We start from the raw sequence: 24,300 nt of genomic DNA on the forward strand, positions 1-24,300 counted from the left end.
CTTTTCTTTGGCTGGAGCATATTAATGGATTAGAGGGGAAATATGGTATCCTTGAGATTTTGGGGGAAATGGAGTTAATTTGGCTTTGTTTGCTTTTCATATGGTTCCCTTGAAAGACTTTATAGAGGATTTTGTGCATAAATGTCTTGTGGAATTGTAAGGGTTTTCCTTTTGTTTTTGGAAACAATTTGTGAACTTGGCCTTCTTGCAGATTTTAATTATCAGTATTTAATTGATTACATGCATGAAGGAGAATATGCATATTTTATTTTTCCCTCTTCTTCCTGCTTGGTTTTCTATATAATATGTGCAGATATCCATAAATAAGATCTCTTTTCAGACATGTGCATTTTTAAGAAAACAAAATTACCAATAAAAAAATCTTCATTCCCAGAAGCTGGAATACAATAATATTAGAATCATGTTCTATAATAATATGAAGGGTTCATGCAGCATTTATTTATATACTATTCTGGATCTTATTCTTAGTATAAGAAAAAGAAATGTATGCATTGGAAGTAAATGAACATTTAATTAAATATGCTTCAAACTTCTCTGTTGAGAAGGTGATTCTCTTGACAGTGGGATTTAAGCCCTTGTCTCTGCTGTATGGTTTTGGACATTGCCTTCTCGTTGTCAGCAAATGAGAAATTTCAGAGTAAACAGCTACAAGCAGGCAAATATTGTAGACAAACCCACTTGCTGCTGCAGCTCTTCTGTGTAACAGCTTCTGAGATATGATTAAAGTTGAAACCTAAATGGAGATAAAACAAATAGGCCTAAGCTAAGTCCAAAAGGTAAAGCAGAAGAGGTTTATTTATTTTGAGGTAATGAGATTACCGTTTAAATTGCATTTCATCTCATTATGGGACTGTTAACGTCTGTTACCTCTTTTTCTGACATTAAGTTACCATATACTGCAGATTCCAGCTAATGACTTTTTGAGGGAGACATTTAGGACATTTCCTAGGAGAGGTTATACTCATTTTTCTACTGCAGAAAGAGATTGAATTTTTTTTTAACATACCAGTGAGTTAATTTATCTGATTAAGGATTAATTATGATAATACAGTCCCAGTGATTAGCTACCTTCAATGTAAAATTTGACTTCGTATACGACAGATCTCGAGTTTAAATAGCTTGATAGTCTTTGACGTGGTATTGACTTCATATTTTGAAAGTAGTTTTTTTGGCCAAGGTGGGGGCAAATTTACATAGGACCAAATTCTGCAACCTCAGTTCATGCTGGTTCACATTTTCTTTCAATCAGTTTTTTACGTAAAGTGAATATTACTGTGTACGAAAGTATCACTCACCATGAAAATGGCCAAGTCCCTGTATGCAAATGTTGTGTTGAAGAGCATTTTGCTCACAGATGAAAGCTGCTTGTTGGATTTTAAGTCTAAGAGAAGTAATCTTTTATACATTGAAGGTCACAAAAACTAAACTGACCTTCTGGTAGTTTTTGTGGGAGTGAACCATGCAGCTTAAACACTTATTAATCCCTTTGTAAGTAATATGACAGAATTCTGTCACAACAGGTCGAAGCATGAAAGTAAATTAATGTTTATACCGGCTGAAACCATTCCTGGTTTCTTGATGAGTACTTCAGTACGGCAGACAGCTTTTCATAGAAATAAAAATACATATCAAATGGTGGGACCTTTGAAATATTCTAACAAATTCAGTGGTTGCAGCAGAATGTCATGCAAAGGCATGGAACTGAATTTGGACATTATAGCCCAGATTCTGTTTCTTGAGAAAGCAGAGTTTCTGGGTTTTTTTTTGTAGTTTATTTCTTTGCCTTTGGATTCACTCATAGATAATCATTCTGTAATAAAATGATTATCCATTAGTAAAGCTGAGGGAAACAAGAGAATGCTGAGGCAAAGCAAATTAGTTAATAACCCCAGCAACTCCTCTATTAAATGTCTAGAGAATTAAACACTTGCTATTTAAAACCCCCAGAATATAACTACTTGAAATAAGAAGTGCAGTTAAAGGAAAAAATGTCAAGGAGGAAACCTCTGTGTTAATATGACTCCATTTAAATGCATCCACTTTCGTATTTTTGTAAATTCTAAACCACAATAAGTTGTGAAGGTTTCCTGCTTCATAATAGGAACTTGTGAAGGAGAAACATTTATTTCTACCTCGTGTGTCTTAATGTGATCAATAAAAACTCCTGATAAGTGTAAGGCTTTTGTCTGGCCAGGATATAATAATAGAATCATAGAATAGTTAGGGTTGGAAAGGACCTTAAGATCATCCAGTTCCAACCCCCTGCCGTGGGCAGGGACACCTCACACTAAACCATGTCACCCAAGGCCTCATCCAACCTGGTCTTGAACACTGCCAGGGATGGAGCATTCACAACCTCCCTGGGCAACCCATTCCAGTGCCTCACCACCCTAACAGGAAAGAATTTCCTTCTTATATCCAATCTAATAATGGATTAGAGGAGAAATTTTCATGTTCTATTTAAGACTTTTTGTAAAGTGAAGCTGTTTTGGTTTGGTTTGAATTTAATGTTAATGGTAATGATGGTGATATCTGATAATGATTTCCTTGGGGGTACTGAATCTACGTTTTTCAAGATTGACCGTTCTGTCTCAGATGGAATGGACTTTCATCTAACAGTGTATATGTAGCCCTGTGTGCTGAGTTGAGCAGATATGATGTCTAATTGAAAAGAGCAGCTATGTGGCTGAGAGTAATGGAGATTAATTAATATACTGCTATTGCTGGAGAATTGTTTGTGGTAAATTTTGCAGTTATTTTAAATACAATGGAAAAATGGGGGATGGGATTATAATTGACTAAGCTTGAAGGATGTCCCAGGTTATTTTTTCTCACTATTGCATTTTTCGTCCCTAATTTGTTCTTTTTGCAGACTAGATGTTTCTTCCTGTACTTATTTTTAGTAAATGGCTTAAATGTCAATGTGTAAATAAGTTTAATGCTGCTTTCAGTAGAATTTTCCCCTATATATACCAGGGCTGCCACTGGCTGGCCGAACAGGATTTGTTCAAGGAAGGATTTCAACAATAATACAGCTTTAGCATCTTCCCAGCAAAATCCTATTTCATATCCTTAAATTATTCTCTTATGTCAGTTTTGATTACGGTACAAGTACTACATAGTCTGAAACACTGGCACTATAATAATGTCCAATATTCATAAAGTATTAGAAATTTTCTGTAATTAGCTCACTTTGTAATTTAAAATATTAAGAGAGAAAAACAGTGGTTTTTTTCTTTTTTGAGCAAATTGTATGTAAAGGATGACTGCAGCAATATTAGCAAAAGGCAGGAAGCTATATCATTGCTAATCAATCTAGAGAGCTCTGTCTCTTACAGATGTCAATACAAAGTTAAGTGCTAAAATAATTGTAGTGTAGGCTTTCTCATAATTACTGTTGTTCATTTGGTCTGTTGTGCAAAAAAGAAAAGAGGAATTTGCTTTGCAGTCAGCAGCCACAAATCTCTAAGGAGAAGCAAAGAAGATAGCAGAAGGCTGATAGTCATCCATCATTCCTGACAATTTCACAGCCTAGAATAACTTGACAGAGACCCAGAACAAAATGTTGTTGAGAATTGAATGCTGCTAAGCTGAGTGAATTGACTTTCTGATGTCAAAGCAGGACCTGCTTGAAGTGGCTGATGATTTTCCTTTTCTGGTTTCAGAAACACTGATGTTAAAACTGCCTCGTGGTATGAATGCTCTGAGCAGATTTGGAAACTGTTTTAAAACTTTTCTTTTTTACAGACTTATAATTCTGGTCAGAAAGTGAGTGGGTTTGTATCACATCCGCTATTAAAGAGGATTTAGTCTTTGCATCCTCTTGCTCCAGAAGGTCAGAAACAAGCACAAGGAATCAGAATTGATCATAATGAGTCTTGAAATGAGAAATTTTTCAAGACCTGGCTCACATCATCACAATTTGTCTTTGGGGCTGCGCTGGTCACTCTTCTACTAGCGTTGGAAAGGTGGGCTCAGTTTGTCTCTGTGCAGAGCATGGGAATGTATTGACTATATTTGAATCCCCATTTTTTATTCTTTATTTTTAAATTAAAACATTTTTGCATTGTGTTTTGAATAAGTGCAAAATCTCTTCATTATAGCATTAGAATGATGTAAGTTGTTCTATAGTTTTCATTTAAGTAGCATCAGTATACAAAGGAGATAATTTTCAAGCTATTTATTTAGAAAAAACATGATATTGGAAAGGTTCCTAAATTATTATAATTAGACATTTATTTACCAATAAATATTGCCAGTTTTATCTACTATTCAAAGACTAACCTTCTAAATTGCTTACAACCATTAAAATGCATGAAGAACACAAACTGCAGGGTTTAAATGGAAAGAGCTCTTGTTTTGTAAAAGACATGTTATATCTTAGAAGTGTAAAAGAAATGAAATGTAAATAGGATGTGTGGGCTAAGCATGTCATCACTGATCAATAATGCAAAAGGTTTAGCAGCTTTATTTGTAAACCTAACAACACAGATTTAGCCAGAATGGGCCCTTGTACTGTACACACAGGTATTTAAAGGTTAGAAACAAGGAATTTCATTAGTCTGGCAAATCCTCTGCTGTCATTCCCCAATCTCTTTGAATTATTTCCCAATGTATTCTCACATTTCTGTTGTGCCTCTTTTTCCCCCTCCCTTTTTAATTAATGGATGTGTTACTAGTACAGTGCTTCATTGCTAATTTAACTCCACTATAAATTGGCATAAGGAACAGACATTTTCAAAGTGCCTTGATTCCCAGTAATGATATTATAGCAACTATCTTTATGTTAGTGTAGTTATAGTCAGTATAAAAAGGTTACAGTATAAAGCCTACTAGTCTACAACATTTTATCTCCATTTCCAGTTTGCTTAAAAAAAGAAATGTAAGATGCCTAATAAACTAAGGCATCCATCTAGTATTTCATGTCATTCATTACAACCTTAAAGCAGCACTGAGGGACTTAAACCTGAAAATTGGCAAGCCAGTTTTATTGTATCGCTGTGCTAAAACTATAATAATAAAAAACAACCAACATAGTGTGGTCCCTTCCTTCTTCCACTCTCCCTTTTCTTCCCCCTGTTGCAAGAGGGAAAAAAAAGCCCTGAAGCTTTGCTAAGAGTTAAACATATTAATAGAGAAAAAAAAAAAAGATAGACATTCTCCCATTTGAAATCTAGGACAATTGTATTCTGCATCTGTCTAGAGGTCTTGCCTAATCAATGTAGTCTATCCAAGAAGAGGTTTCTAGGGATAAAATAACTGTCATTGTCACATATTCATCAAAAGTTACTTCTTCACATGATAACAGTCTCTCATTTATTCTGTTCTCTTCCAATAAATCACATCTGAGACCTTCATTGAAGACAGTTTTCAATGAAGCTCTTGTATGCTGTTTACTGACAGTTGTGTTGTAGCTAGGAAGTTATATGTATTTCTGTGATGTAGAAACATTCAGGAACCTTTTTTTACAGGGGCAAAATGTTTAAAAGAATGGATCTATCTGAATTTTTGCATGGATGTTGAAAAAGAATATTTGACATTTTAATAATTCATTATTTTCATGTATTTTTTTAGTTTTAGGTTGTAAAACAGAAGTTTGTTTGTAGACTGCAGAGTTTCTACAAATGCTTTTCAAGTGATCTGAAGTTGTCATCTGTCTGACAAAGATATTTCATTTGAGATATTCATCATTTTGTGATGTTTGTGTTTTGTTTACACTGCTTCAGTAATTCACTTCTGGGATTAAAACTTGCTTTTGAGGTTTAGGTACACTGCAGGATGCCAAAAAAGCATCAGATTCTTCTATATTTGAAAGCTGTTGGTCCATCAAGAGATCAAAAGCTGCCAGAGTCAAACCTGAGATCTGCCATTATAAATAAGGCACTGACAATTCTTCTTGTGAGAGGTTGTCCCAGGGGTAAAAGACAAAAAGAGAACTGAATTGCCCTGTTTTTTTCATATGAAAAATCTATATATGTGATGACATAGTTCTTTGGGAAAATTAGGTGTATATATAATACAATGAAGCACACTTGCAAGCCCTTGTCCTCATGGGGGTCTTTAACCACCCCAACATCTATTGCAGGGACGGTACAACCTGGCACAAGCTTTCCAGGAGGTTCCTCAATTGTGTGGAAGAGAATTTACTCTTGGAAGTGATAGAGGAGCCGACAAGGAGAGGTGCCATGCTTGACCTCATGCTCATCAACAGGGAGGGGCTTGCTGGAAATGTGATGCTCCAGAGAAGCCTTGGCTGCAGCGATCATGAGATGGTTGAGTTTTTGATCCTCAGGGCAGTGAGAAGGGCACATAAGAAGCTCATGGCCCTGGACTTCAAGACTTTGGTCTCTTCAGGAACCTGCTTAGTAAGGTTCCATAGGATAAAGCGCTACAAGGCAGTGGGGTTGCTGATTGATATTCGAGAGTCACTTGCTCCAAGCTCATCAGCGTTGCATCCCGATAAGAAGGAAATGGGGCAAGAAGGCCAGGAGGCCTCCGAGATGAATAAGAAGCTGCTGAGAAAGCTCAGAAGGAAAAAAAGTTATAGAAGGTGGAAGTGAGGATAGGTGGCCTGGGAGGAATACAGTAGACGGTGGCCTGGAAGGTAGTGAACAGGTCAGGAAATCTAAGGCCCACTTAGAATTAAGTGTGGCCAGAGATACCAAAGATGACAGGGATAAGAGCTGCCCTGGTTTTGAACTATAATTTACTCTGCTAATCCTGCATTTACACGTAGAAAAGAAAATATTTTAGTAAACATTGAAACATCTTTTTAAATTTTACAGTTTCTCAGGTTTACATTTCATGCAGATATAACGGATCATAATTTTTTATCAATTCTAATAAGTCACAAAGGTCTTCTCAGCAAATGTAAGTAACTACAGTAATGCAACGTAGTTACCAGTGGTTATGTTTATAATAAGACAGTCTTCCTTTTCCCAGCTGCATTTTAGCAGGGTTTTTAAAATAATAAACATGCTAACGTGATTAAAGCCCTGCAGCTATTTACAGAAGACTTCATATATGTTTATATCTGAATGCTTTTCAATTTTTCTGCTTCTTTGCTGTTGGTAAGGACATAACGCAAAACTACTATAGTTATCACTTTAAAACTGAGCAATAAGCTCATCCAAGCAAATGTCTAGAACAATGTTATTTCAAACCGATCTATAAGAAAAGTTCAATAAAGAAAATGTTCCTTATATGTATAATTCAGCTTTATCTTTATTGATTTGTTCATATTTTTAATAGGTTTTAAAATTGTCAGTGTTCTAGTAAAATATTGTGTAATCTGGTTTATGGTTAGGGTAATAGAGTTACGAACTTGGACAAAATTTTAATCTATCCTGCCAGGTTGCTGTTGTTTTTCTTTTTTTTCCTATAGGCATGCTTTTTTCAGTCAATTGTTTGAGAAAGAAAAGTCTTAAAGCATGAACTGTTAGAACAATGGGACAAAAATGATCTTTAAGGTCCTTTCCAACCCAAATCATTTTGTGATTCTATAAAAAAAGGGTACCTGACTGCCATACAGTTTTGGAAGATGGGCATTATTTAACAGGGAAAATTCTTCCTGGTCACATTTTTATGTTAGTGTTTCATAAAAGCTGGCACAGTTTAGACAACTAAACTGACAATACTATTAAACTGCCTTTATACCCTTTAAACATAAAGAAAGCATAAGTGCTACTTGATGTGAATGGATTATTTATCTGCAGATGTTGATCTGAATGTTTTGTGTGGACAAGTTTTGCCTGTTGTATCACAGTATCACACAGTATCACAGTATGTTAGAGATTGGAAGGGACCTCGAAAGATCATCTAGTCCAATCCCCCTGCCGGAGCAGGAACACCTAGATAATGTTACACAGGAATGCGTCCAGGCGGGTTTTGAATGTCTCCAGGGAAGGAGACTCCACAACCTCCCTGGGCAGCCTGTTCCAGTGCTCCGTCACCCTCACTGAGAAGAAGTTTCTTCTCAAGTTTAAGTGGAACCTCTTGTGTTCCAGTTTGTACCCATTACCCCTTGTCCTATCATTGTTTGCCACTGAGTAGAGCCTGGCTCCGTCCTCGTGACACTCCCCCTTTATATATTTATAGACACTGATAAGGTCACCCCTCAGTCTCCTCTTCTCCAAACTATAGAGACCCAGCTCCCTCAGTCTTTCCTCATAAGGGAGATGTTCCACTCCCTTAATCATCTTTGTTGCCCTGCGCTGGACTCTCTCCAGCAGCTCCCTGTCCTTCTTGAACTGAGGGGCCCAGAACTGGACACAGTACTCCAGATGCGGTCTCACCAGGGCAGAGTAGAGGGGAAGGAGGACCTCTCTCGACCTACTAACCACCGCCCTTCTAATACACCCCAGGATGCCATTGGCCTTCTTAGCCACAAGGGCACAGTGTTGGCTCATGGTCATCCTGTCGTCCACTAGGACCCCCAGGTCCCTCTCCCCTACACTGCTCTCTAACAGGTCGTTCCCCAACCTATACTGGAACCTGGGGTTGTTCCTGCCCAGATGCAGGACTCTACACTTTCCCTTGTTATATTTCATCAAGTTACTCCCTGCCCAACTCTCCAGCCTATCCAGGTCTCGCTGGATGGCAGCACAGCCTTCTGGCGTATCAGCCACTCCTCCCAGCTTAGTGTCATCAGCAAACTTGCTGATAGTACACTCAATTCCCTCATCCAAATCATTGATGAATATATTAAATAATACCGGTCCCAGTACTGACCCTTGAGGCACTCCACTAGTTACAGGCCTCCAACTTGACTCAGCCCCATAGACTACAACTCTCTGGCTTCTCTCCTTCAGCCAGTTCGCAGTCCACCTCACTACCTGATCATCCAGTCCACACTTCCTCATTTTAGCCGTGAGGATGCTGTGGGAGACTGTGTCAAATGCTTTGCTGAGGTCAAGGTAGACCACATCCACCGCTCTGCCATCATCCATCCACCGTGTTATTTCCTCATAAAAGGCGAAGAGATTGGTCAAACATGATTTTCCCCTGGTGAAGCCATGTTGACTGCCCCTCATAACCTTCTTATCCTTGATATGCCTTAAGATGGTACCAAGGATAAGGTGTTCCATCACTTTCCCAGGGATGGAGGTGAGGCTGACCAGTCTGTAGTTACCCGGGTCCTCCTTCTTGCCCTTTTTGAAGACTGGAGTGACATTTGCTTTCCTCCAGTCCTCAGGCACCTCTCCCGTTTCCCAAGACTTGGTAAAGATGATGGAGAGTGGTCTAGCAATGACTTCCGCCAGTTCCCTCAGCACCCGCGGGTGCATCCCATCTGGACCCATGGATTTATGGATGTCCAGGTTGTGCTGTAATTGTCACGTGAAGAAAAAAGGTCCCTGTTTTGAGGAGTCTTTGGTGGCATAGTTTGTACTTGGTGCTATCTCGGAGAATGAATGACTCAGCTTTCCCACTCTGGTATCTTAGCAGCTGGGGTTAGTGCATATGATTTAGGTTGCTTTGATTTATGCCAAGGAAATCCCTAATGGTCCGGAAGTAGGGCAGTGCTAAGCCATGTATTTTACCTGCTTGGGACACCCTGTGTGCTCCTCTTGCAGCTGACACCCAAAATCTGAATCACCATTTTATTTCTTACAGTCACGTTTACAGCCTAAGTCTTCACTACTGGCATACCAAAAATTCCTGCTGAATTCAGTGTCAAGTGTGTAGGGAGGACATGTAATGGGTACTCTCCCATGTAATATGTACCTGTGTTTTATTGACAACACTGACCCGATATTGCGGGAATCTCCTCATTATTTTTGAAGGTCATATTAGTATTTTTATTTATTTATTAGTATTTAGTTATTTATATTTTATTTATTTATTCCACCCATCCCACTGCATACACTTCTGTTGGTTCATACTTTCCTGCCTCCCTTGTGATAAGTGGGTTCCTCTCTCTCCCTGTACTTGCTAACCAAAGACTTTTGACTTTGTGATACATGGTTATAGGCTGGCTGTCGGAGCAGTGTTCATGATGTGATAACTATAAGCTTAAGTAAAACCAAAGGAAAACGTGTCATATGCCTTGCAGTAAAAAACCCCAAAATGCCCAAACTGCATTAGTGTTTTGGCAAGCTGTGCTTACAGTTTAAACCATACTCTGGAAAACCAGCTGTGATTACTTCATCAGGGAACTGAAAAATGCCTGGTATCTTTGGTGGCAAATTTCTTTGCAAATAGTTTATGTATTCTGCTGTTAAGATTTCAGAATTCTAGGAAATCTGAAAGGAATTATATTTACATATTGTTTCCAAAAAATCTCCTGAGTCATTTCCAACAGGAAAAAATTGAACAACACAAAGTGTAAAAGATTTTTTTCAGCGTTATGGTTAATATTGAGATGTTGTATTAAAGTACTGTGTTATGAAGCAGTGTTATCAATTTTCACATTTCCCCAGAAGGGTTTTCAGCAACTTTGAGTATTCCATCAAACCAGCATATTAAAGAGTGCAGAATTTACCTGTTAAAATGCACAGAGAATTCATAGTAGCCTCATAGCTGCAGTCTGCTGTTACTGTTGCTTTGTAGAAGAATAAGCAGCCATTTAGAGATGATGTTTTCTCTACCAAGAGGGTACTTTGAAGCAGATTTCTACACTTTCTTTTGGAAGTGAGCTGAAGTAAAATCAAATCTGTAAGATATTGAAAGGGGCTTTGGTCATATACAATACGATTTCTTTAGAGAAGATGTTCAGCACTGTGCTGTATTTATCTCTTTTTGGAGACTCATTTTTGGTGGAAAATTACCAGAATTTGTGCTGAGACTTGCTCAGAGTCTAGGCAGTGTTTCTTCTAACTTAATATAATGTAGTAGTTTCAGCAAAGTCCCATATACTCACTAGTTCAAAGCCAATAAAGATGAGCGATCCATTTTCAAATTCCCTTTATTCATTCAGCCTTTCAGATTGATTTACATAAACTAACAAAACAATATTACATTTAAAGTTGATCTGTAACAGTAATAAAAATGTTCCTGCATCCCAAAGCTGCAGAAACGTCACTTCCAATATACACTGATCAGTTGCCAAGGATAAATTGGCCTATGGGATTTCGGCAAATTCAACTTCTTTTACCTATATTGCTAGACTGTCTTAAATCCTGAATCAGAAATCCACCCTTATTCTGGAAGGAAGTGTGAATGTTTGCTTAACTTTCAGTCTCTGGGAACACTTCAAAGTGAGGCTAAATATTTATGTGTTTGAGAGCATTTCTGAATACGAATGTTCTTTTATCCGCATTTAAAGCTCAGTCAGGATGAGACATAAGTTTTACCAAATGGCATTTGAAAATAGGAGGACATGACTGGCTGCAGTTATACTGCATTCCCCAGTAATGATGCAGTATCATAGTTGACTATTTTTTTCCCCTCACTTTGGGGTTAGTGACAGGGAGGAATGACACCTTCATTGTTCAAATGCAGCACAGAGCACATTGCTTTGAGACACTTAACTTTCTTATTGAAATCCTCCCAGTTCTTTTGTTTAGCTGCTCTGTTCATCACACTGCCAAAACATGTTTATTCACACACTGTGAATCGCCTTTGCAAACAGGCAGAGATCATCATTTGAATCTAACATTCAGCATTTCAGCTTTAGAATGGGATTTTCAAAGCTGGGAGGACAATTCATATATCCCCTTGCTATTATGGTTGGTTAAGGCAGTTCTGAGATCTTATTCACAATGTCAAATAGACAGGTACAAAAATAGCAGGAACTAGATCAGATTTCCTTCTACTTACCCTTGGGTTTTCTTTTGAAGCACTTCGAATAGTCTCTTAGTATATCAGTCGGACACTTGTAGTAGAATTCAAGGGGGTGAAAATTGAAAATACAAGAAAGAGTGCTGAAGTACTGGAGAAATCACGAACAGTTTTTTCAAATCAATACCCCAAGCTACTGGTTGTCAGTGCCAAGATTCCAATGTACACTAACATATCGATTACATTTTCTGATAGAAATCAGTGAATTGTGGGAATATTGCAGTATTGCCAAAAGATACAGCTAAGAGGAGCATGTAAAAATAAAGCATTTTAACTCTACAGAAATAGAAGGGATTAGTAATTTTGCAGAAGAAAACAAGAGTGTACATGCTGCAACAGTATCTTTAATGAAATTGATAACATAGAGTTTATATTTTAACACAAAACAAATTTAGGGTGTTTTTCATCAGCACTGCAGCTACTCCAGAAAGGATCCAATTCCAAATCTGTCTAAATATAAGGGAACAATATGGAAAAAACTTTTTCTATTACTATTCAGAGCCATGCTTGGAAGAACAGAGCAGGTTCAAAGGTTTCATTGTAACAGCAACCAAAACGCTTGAATTAAAAACAAGAGAAAACCAAGGACCTCCGTGAATAACCTGGACACAAAGCCCATCTGTGCTTAGTTACTGGAGAAGTAAATAAAGAGGTTTTGTACTTTGCAAAGCTATGATCCCAGTAACGTGACTAGGACTGCTGGCAGTAATAACTAGTGATTGTGCACATCAAAATGTCTTTGTTTTTGCAACTCATCAGAGAACACTGAGGCAAATATATTGGTGCTAGTTTTGAGCTCTCCCATATATCCTGTCTTTCTTTCTATGTGTTATCATTGTCTTCCCCCACAGGTTTTTCCCACGAGCTCCCGACAAACAATAGCTTTTAACTGTGAAAAATGGCAGCTGCAGAAATCCAAAGTAAACAATTGCTGGAAAAGCTTCATCCAAATCTCTCCCTTAGCAGGGCTTTCTTTATCTTCCTTTTGCTTCTCACAAGGACCTGCACTTGAAAAGGGTTTTTTTCATTCTCATCTTCCAGCCTGGGCATCAGATGGATTGCTGCCTTTGTGTTTGCATGCTATTTAAATTGTGATTATTACCTTCTGTGTTTTCAAGGGTTGAGCAGAAGCATGATACATACAAATATCACTGCCACTCTCTCATTGTTAGAGCCACTCTCACCTACTCTCTCTCAGTATTTTTGTGAGTGTCAGTTTTCAGCACTCCACCTGCATGCTTTAAGCTTGAGTAATTATAGCTGTACATCACTTTGGTATCCGTCATAAATGTCTGATTTGTTGGTAAGTATATCTCTTGCCGGTAAGGGAGGCTTTAATTCTGGATCATAGGCTGTGCATTATGAAGGACCCAGAAAAGCAGACTTTATAGGGAAAAAAGAACAGGTGAGCAGGGTGCTCTTACATGAACTTAGTGCTGCATTCTCTGGTCTTCAGTGGCACACCTTATGCCAATGCTCATAAACAGGGTTTTTTTTTTCTTTACAGTGGTTCCCTATAACAATGCTGTGGAGATTTTTCCTGGCCCTTTTCTCTTTTCCCAGATTGATCTCATTGTTTACAGGCCTCCTGTGGGCTCTGCACCATGAGCAGGATTTGGGCCAGAAAACGTATCCTTGATAGCATTGTCTTTTTGAACCGTTAAGAACAGGTAATTATTATAACTGTTTGAAAACCTACTAAACTTTGTGGCATTTCTTCTCACTGGCTAAATAATTTCTATTAGGGAAAGGAAAACATCTTTTCAGCTGCTTCCTCTTGAGGGATGCAAGATATCCGCAAATTTTGCTCACACGTTCCAGAACAGCCAGCTGTTACTATCCACCTGCAGCCATAATACTGATTGAAAAGAAGATAGAACCTAAACATGGATAGCTTCTGTAATTATGTATAAAGAGTTTAATACATGACACTACTTCAAATGTCATCTGGCAATGGCTGTAACAGGCATGCAATATATTAGGAAATAATTTAGCTAGTTAAGAAGGTGTCAGTGAAAGACCATGCACTGTTTTCTTATTTTATATTTCAACTGATTCCTGAAAATATTACCCATGTATATGGAGAAAGTCAATGGCAAGACCAGCAGACAAGACACCTATCAAACATCAAATAAAAAGTTGCTCACATATTCCTGTGGCTCTGCAATTTCATAGCAATATAACTAGAAGTGGCTCTTTTGCCAAAGACCATATATATGAAAATATAAGGAACAGAAAATGAAAGTGCTCATTTTTCTGAGCTGTTTAAATAAAGATGCCTTTTTTTTTCCCCAAATATTTTGACCTTTTGCTACAAAGAACAGAAAAAGTTTGGCAAGAAGCTTTCAGTTTCAAACCTAATTTAAATACCTAATACCTCTGTAGCCTGGTTATATGCCCAGTTTCCTGGTTTCAGCTGGGATAGAGTAAATTTTCTTCCTAGTAGCTGCTGCAGTGCTGGGTTTTGGTTTTACTCTGAGAACAATGCTGATAACACACTGATGTTTTAGTTGTTGCTAAGTAGCCCTTACCCTAGTCAAGGGCTTTTCAGTCTCTCATGCTCTGCCAGTGAGGAGGGGCACAAGAAGCCAGGAGAAACCAAAGACAGGATACCTGACCCAAACTGTCCAAAGGGGTATTCCATACCATAGAGCATCATGAAGAGTATATAAACAGGGGGGAATTAGCTGGGAAGGGGGATGATCGCTGCTCGGGAATGGGCCAGGTATTGGTCAGTGGGTGGCGAGCAATTGTATTGTGCATCACTTGTGTTTATTGGTGTTTTTTTTCCTTTCACCTTTTAGTTTTATATCTTTCCTAGTTATTTCCATTATTATGCTTGTTAGCATTATAATTATCATCATCACTATTATATTATAATTTATTTTAAACTGTCATTAGCCCGTGGGATTTACATTCTTTCAGTTCTCCTCCCCATCCTGCTCAACAAGGGAGTGAGTGGGTACATGGTACTTAGTTGCTGGCTTGGTTTAAAAGACGACATCCTGTCAGGACCCTTACTATTTTCTTTTTAATGAATCAACACAATATAATATATGCCTGTGACACACCTGAAGTTCCCTTTGAGATTTTGGCCCAAGAGAGATGTTCCATGCTCTCTTGGGAATAACTCATGGCACTGCTGGCTTTCTAAATGGACATTTTTGAGTTTTCAGTTGAAGGCCTCAGATTATTGATGTTCAGATGAAAAGTAAAACCTTTAACAGAAAGTGGACTTCCAATGACATGGGAGGGTGTTCCACATCAGATTTTGCATTTTTACAAGAAAGGTGGAGTGACTCTTGCCCTCACAATGTTTAAGTCCAACAGGTCATGCACAGAAGTCAGCTGCTGATCAGTCCACAGCAATGACATTGAAGAAGACATAGAAATTCCTCTGTAAATCCTCTTGAAAGCTTTCTGCTAGAAGGAGGACTTCCCCACAGTATGTAGCTCCCCTGCTCCAGATCTAAGTGAGATAGAGCTGATTTTTGCTGGTGAAATTCCAAATGGGAAACACTCCCTTACATAGGTGTTACATCTCCTGTGGGACTGTGCTTAAGCTTTTTGGTTTGGAGGCAGAGAAAGAACTGCCAGAAAGGACAGATTAGTAGGGCAAATGGTTAAATTGGTTATTATTTAAGAAGTATTTTTATCATTAAGATATAGTTATGCCCCATTAACTGAAAAACACTAATACAGCTTATGGGTGTGGGGCTGGCATGAATGTCTCAAATACACGGATAAATACCATGATAAATGCTAAGCTCATTTTATAGTTGGCATAGCAATGTATTGAAGGTCTTTCTGTACTAAAATCCTTCGAGTCTTATTTTAACGTTGCTCTTTGTAACAGCCCAGCTTTTTGCATTTCTCTCTTTTAAGTAACTAAATGAAGAGCTCTACCAAGGGAAAACTGATCCTATAATACACAACCTGCAACCCATTTTCTGCATCACTTTCCTAAGACTTTGTTACCTTGGAAGACTTGACAATTTCCAATTAACAAGATGCAGGTGCAGCTGATTAGTGGGCCTGGTGGAACTCTGGATGGTCCATCACATCCTTCCTCAGTAGGTGAGGGTTTATTTTCCCCTCCTGGGCATCACCAGGGTTTGAAACCTTCTTAGCAGAAGGGAAGGTGAAATGCTATCAATATTAAAAACTTCTCCATCTGAAAGGACATGTGTTCCTACAAAGGGAAATAGAAAGTATGGGTTATATTTTAAAATGTTAGCAGTAATGAATGATTTAAGTTTTCAAAGGTCAGAAAAATGAGCTTTGTAAATTTTCACTGGGGATTTTGCACAGCCCTGACTTATATTTTTTGTTTTCTTCAGCATTGATAACAGTTGCAGGTGACAATTTTTCCCTCTCCAGTTTGAAGTCCCGCCAGTATAATTTATTTTTGTATAGCTTTGTATAAGGTGCTTTGTCAGGAAAGATCCCAAAGACCTTCTGACACGAACATCAAAATGCAGCACTTCTTCGTGAGAAGGCAGCAATCTCATGTTGCCAGTTTCTGACATTCAGAAATGGTGACTTAAAATCTCACAAGTTGTGGGGTGGGCTTGAGAAGTTCTTTCTTTGTGTTGTCTGTTGTTTGTTTGGGTTGGTTTTTTTTCCCCTTTCTGTTTTCTCTAATGGAATGCTATTCTGAAGTAGATCTGCCCTTTAAAGGGATGAAAAGTTACGTTTATGAAAGATTTTAGAAGAAGGAAGTAGGAAAAGGATAATATAACCAAGAGTTTCACCAGCGCACCAGCTCACAAAAAGGTGTAGGTTTCAGGAATTCACAAAACGCTGTAATATCTAAAGAATCAGCAGGAGATGAAATCAACACATCCAGCAGTGGAAGCGAAGCAAAGCAAAGCACCATGGTATCCCAGAGCTTTGGCTCTCTAATGGTGTCAGAGCACAAAAGCTCAGACTTAATTTCAACAGGCCTCAGCATTACTACTTAGTGACCAGTCCTCTTATTGTGGATGGTTAAATGGTGAAATTAGTTCTGCCTGACTTCAAACAATTGGTCCCCATGTACTTTGTCAGCTCATAGTGAAGTTTGTGTCATACTTGTCGCATGCAGGAGTGTCCACTGAATTTACAATATTATGCTATTACTTTAATATATTATATAATTGTTAATATTTAATATGTGTACGTTACATCGGTATTAAGGATGCTGACACTTCCTACTGCAAACCCTATTTTCAGTTAGTTATAACTTCTCATACTTAGTGATTTGACACAAAATTTTCTGTGCCAGGTGTCTGCCTCAGGCAGAATTTTGTGGTGTTCTTCGGTTTGTTTGTTGGGTTTTTTTGTGTCTTTTAATGTCAGTCAAGGCAGCTCAGCTATTCCTGAGAAGTCGTCTAGGGAAAACCACACAAAATAAACCTGGCAGTCTTTTTGAAGGGATCTGGTGTGTCCTTATGCTGGGGGAAGGCACTTAACCTTTGGCAAAGATGTGGCTCTCTTTTTTTGGATGTATGTGCTTCAGTTGGTAGGTTCAGGTGGAAAACTTGCCAGAATGTGGGTGAACAATGAACGTTTGAGGGATCAGAGTTCACCCTGTGCTCACACAGACCTGTTGGAATGTGATGTGCAATATGACTATTCATGCTCAATGCCTTCAGCTCCATTCCAAAATCACCTTGATGTGTGGTTGCCCCACAAATACCTATCAGCTCCTTATAGCCTCAGTCAGGCAACTGCAGACTTCTGGCAATAAGATGAATTGTGTGACACATTTAAGCCATTTTTTCCCCTTATGTTCAAGGTTCATCTTTATCTTGCTCATGCTAAAACCACTGAGCATCCCTTAACATCTGTTTGTGTTTTTAATTCCAGAAGTAAGTTTGCAAAGGTCTATTGGGAAAAGCAGATTTAATCAGTAAATTTTAAGTCTAAAGGCAGGACCAAGCCTTTCCTCACTTTTCCCTCTTAATGGTTTTAGCAGCAAGATACTTCCAAATGCATACTTACTGCACATTTGGAAAGAGAACATCTTCCATCTTCTCTCAGAAGGCAGAATATCCCTGCCTTGTCTCATGTTCCCCAACATGCAGTCTATACATAAAGTCTGAGTCTGCAGCAGTCCTCTTCCTCCATAAGATGAATCACAGAATCATGGAATGGTTAGAGTTGGAAGGGACCTTAAAGATCATCTAGTTCCAAGCCACAATACATCCTTGCACACCCCCCAGATAGCAGGGTTTTACTCGGTGGTGTACCTGGAGGCTGTTTTACACCATGCCTCTTCCACTGACCCAGAAGTTGCAGATCAGTTTGTCAGAATAATGCAGTGGATTGATAATGTACCATAACTGAAGTGAAATCATACAATTATCATTTCTGGTACAGCGTCAGTTTGAATATTGCTTCTTTTAGTGCTGTTCATACCCTACAAAATGAATACAAGTATTTTTATTGGAAAGATTTCTGCCATTTTCCTCTGGATTGATGCTCTGGAGAGCAGGGCAATTTCTAGGGAATCTGTAAGTGCATTGAATCTAGTTTTATTTTCTTAAGTTGGCACTTCTTTAAAAAAATAAATAAAAGTTGATAGGTCTTTTTTCATTTTTGAATATCTGAATCATATTGCTTATAAAATGCCACCCATTGCACATCTCTAGAATTCATAAACACATACACAATAGTGATAATTTTCCTACAGAAACATGTTTTCATGTGCATAGTGTATATCTAGTTCTTTTCCTCGTTACGGTGTATAACTGGTGTGTTAGAGAGCGTCAGTAGAGACCAAAATTAGACCAAAAAAGATATTCGTTCAGCAAAACCTTGATGCTGTATCACAACCTTTTTATTCTAGCCTTCAGTTCAAAGATGCTTGCATACATTATTGAGCAAGCTGCATATTTTCCTGGCTAAGGTGTGTATACTGTAGTCATTACATTTTCGCACACTCCACTGGCTGAGCTGCATGGACTGCTTTAACTATCACCAGGAATACTTGACTGAGTTCAGCTGCTTATTTGAGTGCTTCAGTTTGTGTACTTTATTACTTCAGTGGTGTATGTTGATAAAGTTCTGTTCTGTGCTGTTAAATTTTTGGTTCTGCCAATCTAGCTCTATTCCATGCTGCGAGAACTGCACGCATTGCTAACTGCTTGCTCCGTGCTGAACAGGAGTGGTAGAAATGTTATAATCTGCACTGTTTTGTTAAATGAGCTGCATATTTTTGTTTTTATATACGTTGCTTACCCAGTTGTGTACATTTGCCCAACTCATTATACAAAATAAGCTTGATTGGAATAAGAACATTCTCTACCAGCTGTCTGCTCTGAGTCAGTATGGAACAAAATTAGCAACTTTCTCTTTCCAACAGTGACACGATTGCATCCAAAGTTTAATGCAATTGGTTTGGAGAGATCTTGTTTGTTTCATTCACTCCATGCAAACATCGAGATTAACAAACCAATTTGTTGCAACCTAATTTGTTTTCACAAATATGAACAGAGTTAAGTAACAGAGGAGAAACTCAGCATTTTAATACAGGAAAATATTTCCATGTAGAGTGTGGAATAGAGAGACCTAAATATCATTTTCTAACTTTGAGCCATACATTGTAAACGTACGAAGATGGAAAATAACTAGAGGCCTCCCAAGATGGATATTTCATCAGAGAAGCAGTATCCTAAATACTTAAAATTACAAATGCAACCTTTTGTAAATGAAATGCATGGTTCCAGCAAGAGCTGCAAAAATAAACTCAACTCATGACCATTAGAAACCTCAAAATGCTGCAATAGACGGAATTAATGAAAACTCATGTATAGGGATATGTAGTTTGCTCATTAACGTAGATACAAAACTGAGTTAACATCATTAAAGGAGTGTTTTTCTAACTGGCTAGGTTTTGAGTCCGTTTCAGTAAAACCGACAGCTTATTCTTAGATTTTGTTTTGGCTAATTTGCAGAGCTTGCACACAGAGTATCTTGTGCTTCCATTTACAAACTCTTCAACACTACCTCTCCTCAGAAAAACTTTAGTTTAGACATAATTAAGTAGATGGTTTACCTGGATTCCTATCTGCCCCACATAGGAGTGTAAATGTGCATGGCTCCTGTCGTAAGTGTCCCACTGCTGATTGCTATCACTTTAATGTTCTAAATCACTCTTGTCTGAGCAGACTGCCTGGAAGGTCCAGATTTGTTTTTGCAGAATTTTACATATGAAAGCTTAATTGATGTGACTGTTTTAGTCAGAATTGTCTGATTTCAAACAGTTGCTATTTAATTCTCAGGCTTCTCAGGAACCATTATTCAGGAGTGTAAACAATGCAATAGTTTTGTTCTAAAAACAAATGTGTGACTACTTAGGGTATTCTTAGGCCGCTATTTTTAGTGGTCTGTCTTCACTGATACCTCTGAAAAAGAAATTTGAAGAGACAGGTAAAAATGGAATATATTACTATATCCTTTATATTATATCAAAATTAAACTAGTCTCCACATTTTGGTTTGATGTGTGCATTAAAGTTGGTTATCAAAAAAATATGACAAACCAGGTATACTAGATTTAAAGTCTGCAAAATAAATGTACTATATGAGATGAGCTAAATCCAACCTAGACTTTCTTAAGAGAAGCAGAATAACTAATTTTGCATAAAATGACTTAGAGCAGACAGATGGTGAGGAAGAGGGTTTTGTCTCTGTTTTCTCTTTTCTTCATTCAGCATGAATTTACTTTCAGTACCAGTCCGTTAGCAGCAAAGATCTAGATTTTGCTTTTCCTTTGAACTGATAAATATCAGCTAGTTTTCCCAAAGCTATTAGTATAAACTGAGAGCAGAATTTGACTCTTCTTCTTTATCATATTCAAATGAATGATGGCTATGTGCGGTTTCTACTGTGTAGGTATCCTGTACAGATTTGCAGAGGAAAATTCTTCCTTTTGCAGAGGGAAGTGAAAAAAAAATATTCCTTTCTTTGGGGAAAGAAAATGAGAAAACTTTAGTTTTTCCTGCTGCTATGCAGGTTGAGGGATCAAGGGCACCCTCAGTAAATTTGCAGATGACACCAAGTTGCTGATACTGTTGATCTGCTGGGGGGTAGGAAGACTTTACAGAGGGATGTTGTGCCAGGATTGGCTCAGATTGGATATTGGGAAAAATTTCAGGTTGTCAGGTATTGGAACAGGCTGCCAGGGAAGTGGTTGAGTCACCATCCCTGGAGGTATTTAAAAGATGTATAAATGCGGTGCTTGGGGACAACCTTTAGTGGTGGACTTGACAGTGCTGGAGTGATTGAACTTGATGATCCTAAAGTTATTTTCCAACCTAAATGATTCTATGATTCTGTTGTATGATTCTGTGAAGCAGCTGAAAGGTTTTCATGAGGTCTGCTACTCTGTCTATCCCAGCTTTCCATCAACCTCTCTAACAGTACCTGCAACAAACCGGGTTGTCTTTTCTGTTTTAGATCTGAGTAACCTATTTTATTGTGCGGCTTAGAATGCTTACTGAGAAACCAGCATACTAAATTCAAAACATAAATTCCATTCACTGCAGCGTAAAATGATATGGACTGTTAAAATACTGGGAACAGACAGGATACCCATTTTCTGTGGATATCCAAAGATATCTGTGGATATCCAAGATCTGTGGAAAGTAGCTCTAATTCATAAGATACATAAGTATTCCATATATTTTCTGTGTTATTTTTATGCAGCTGGTATACACAGTCTCATATAAACTCTTCTGTAATTTATAACTGACCTCTCTCTTTTCTCTCCTCCAGAGAGTAATTTTCAATGTTGTCAACTTCAGTAAAACAAAAAGCCTCTATAGAGATGGGATGGCTCCAATGGTGAAATCCACAAGCAGACCAAAATGGTAAGTTATCCTTTCAAAAACTTAGTGAGATAAGAGTGTTTTATCTGTCAGTTTCTTGTAGTGAAAACTTTATGGCTTAGGTGCATGCTTTCATTAACAGTAGGAGAGAACTTCTATGCAAGAGCAGTGTTGTGAAGACAGGTTCTCTTTGGAGCAGATGGACAGCATGAACTCTGGCAACCCATTCCAGTCTTGCTGTGATGGTGTGTTGTAGTGCCTTGGTTCAAACGACATGATTGAAGCAGTGTCTGTTCAAGCAAACTGAGCAGTCAGGGCTTGGGGCAAGTTATTTTTCAGTGACATCCTCACCATACAACTGTTAGGACAGTTCCTGGCCCAGTTTTGGCCTGTCTTCGCTAGCCGTCTCCCAAACAAAGCTTGCAAGCAATGTGGGAGAGGGACTGGGCCTGGACTGGCTCTGAAAAGCTGTTTGGATTTGTTCTCCCTGTTTTGGATGGTGTTAGTTTAGTGGAAGAATGTAGGCTCTGCCTTCTGAGTTGACCTTGTGAAGAAGCACTCTGCTGGCTGCTTTATTCAAGGAAGAAAGCCAAACAATCTGGTCATAAGCTACGTAATATAGACAACTGAGAAAGTCATGCCCATGTGAAACACATGAATACCCATATAGATAGTACATTTTCTCAAAGCAAATGTAATGAAACATGCACTGTGAATAATAATATGTAAATCTAAGGTGTCCTAATGCATGCAGGACTCCCAAGAATTATGTGATTTGCCTTTAGCTAGGAGTTTTGTTTGAATACGGATAGTGAGGTTAGGCTGTAAGTGTACAGTAATGTATTCTTGTAAGCCTTTACACCTGCTCCTTTTTATTGGTTAATTAGTAATACATTTGATGAAGCTGCACATTATCTGAACATCATAAATATATCTTTCTTAAAAACTTCTACTGTCACAAAACTTTAACCCACAAGATGTTAACTTCCGGTGGTCATAAGATCATGGTTACTGTATGGCTTCCTCTTCGTATGACCAGCAGAATGGCTATTTGTTTTTTTATCTAGATGGTAAGGTCTTATGGACAGAAGAGCTGTCTGAGAGTACAGTTAGTGGATGGAGTCAATTCCAGCTCAATAGAAACATGTAATAACATTGAAAATTAATTAAAAAAATCCGTTGTGTTTAGTGTTTTTTGTAGCAGAAGTCGTGTTAATTGTATTTACTATTTAACTTCAGAAAAATCTTTTGGGGCTTTTCAGGGCCGCATTCATCAAGCATACTTTAATAATCTTTCAAAACCTTTTCCTTGTCTCACTGGGGTCTGGTATTTGCAGCTAAGTATATTGTGTATAAGTTTATCTATAAATCAGATATTGCTTTCATACAAATTTTATGCCTTACTTTGGTTTCAAATTAAAGTGTAAATCTTACAAAACAATGCAAAATAGGCTTTTCTAGAACATATAGGCTCCTTCGCTATTTTTAAAACAGATTTCTCTTCCATTTCCCTGGAGATCTATTTATTTTTGTGTTTTATATTTTTAGGGGATGTATTTTGCTCCATGAAAGTGAGGAATGAATAACATTGCCTGGAGCGAGGCACAGTGTAGGCAGCAGGTGCTGAGCAGCTTCCTTGTACAGGGCTACTACCATACTTTAATACTGTTTCAGAAATTCTAGCTGTAATGTTTTTCTTTAAAAAGATCATTTTAAGCTATTTTTATTTTTTTTCTAATAGTGTGTGTATGAAAACATCTTGCTGTACTTTGAAGGTGCTCATTAATTCATACCCTTATCAGGGACCTTAGTGATATCGGGGTCTACTCAGTATAATTTTTTGTCTTGATGTTAATAGGAGTTATCCATGCATTTTCCAGGTGGGAAAACACATACATTATTTTTGGGTATATGCTTTCGATTAGAGCTGTCTTCCCTTTGGATTGTGCCTTTTACAATTACCTCTGTATCTGTTTCCATGGCATTCTACTGAAACCTGTAAACAAAATTTTCTCTTTCTCTGTTTGCTGAAAAGGTATTTACTAGTACTTGCAGTTGCTAATACAGCATACAGGTAACTGTAGTCCTTGAACATGAACAGGGCAATATCTAGCTGCATCAATTTGATCCCATTTGATGCTTTGTGTATATTAGTCTTGTAAGCAATACTGAATCATTCTATGCTGTGAAAGTGCTGAGGTTTACATGAGGGTGCTCAGGATTCAGAGTTGTGGAAGGAAACCACTGGAACTCTCCACCTTATATTAAGATGTAAGTCAGCATGGCAGGTGAGTGGATGTAATAGAATTAAATGAGAAAATGATATATTAATGACAAAAAAAAAGATGAAAAAACAGAAAAGATTTTAAAATCAAGTTAAAAGGAAGATTACCAGAAGCTATGCTCTCCAGATATTCTGTTACAGTGCTCAGTCCTTCATCTCTGAATTATTTTGTACCAAATACTTGAGGAGTTCATCATTATTGTGCCTGCCTGTGTGGCATGTGATCCATACTGAAATTCTCCCAGTTCCCTCTAGCCTTGCTGATAGAAACAATGCTGTATCACACACAGCTATTCCACTCCTCTTTTTATATAACCAGGTTTGAGTTTAGGGTGATAAACTGTCTATTTTCCTTTTTGCATACACGGGATGTAGGTACATTATTCCTCTTAAGAGCAGACAC

General features: G+C 38.0%; 1 protein-coding gene across 7 annotated transcripts in view; it reads left to right on the forward strand.

Moving 5' to 3' along the window:
* Positions 1 to 24,300, forward strand: part of BEND5 (BEN domain containing 5) — a 952,584-nt gene that overhangs the window by 218,050 nt on the left and 710,234 nt on the right. For all 7 annotated transcript variants that reach the window (XM_057401794.1, XM_057401795.1, XM_057401790.1 and 4 more), the window contains exon 4: positions 21,561 to 21,655. In XM_057401794.1, the coding sequence (XP_057257777.1) occupies positions 21,561 to 21,655 (95 nt within the window). The remainder of the gene's footprint in view (positions 1 to 21,560; positions 21,656 to 24,300) is intronic.

Source organism: Pezoporus wallicus, unplaced genomic scaffold, assembly GCF_028554395.1.
Source record: "Pezoporus wallicus isolate ANWC-B61680 ecotype Strahan unplaced genomic scaffold, APGP_CSIRO_Pwel_v1 contig_1035, whole genome shotgun sequence".
Classification (NCBI taxonomy): Eukaryota; Metazoa; Chordata; class Aves; order Psittaciformes; family Psittacidae; genus Pezoporus; species Pezoporus wallicus.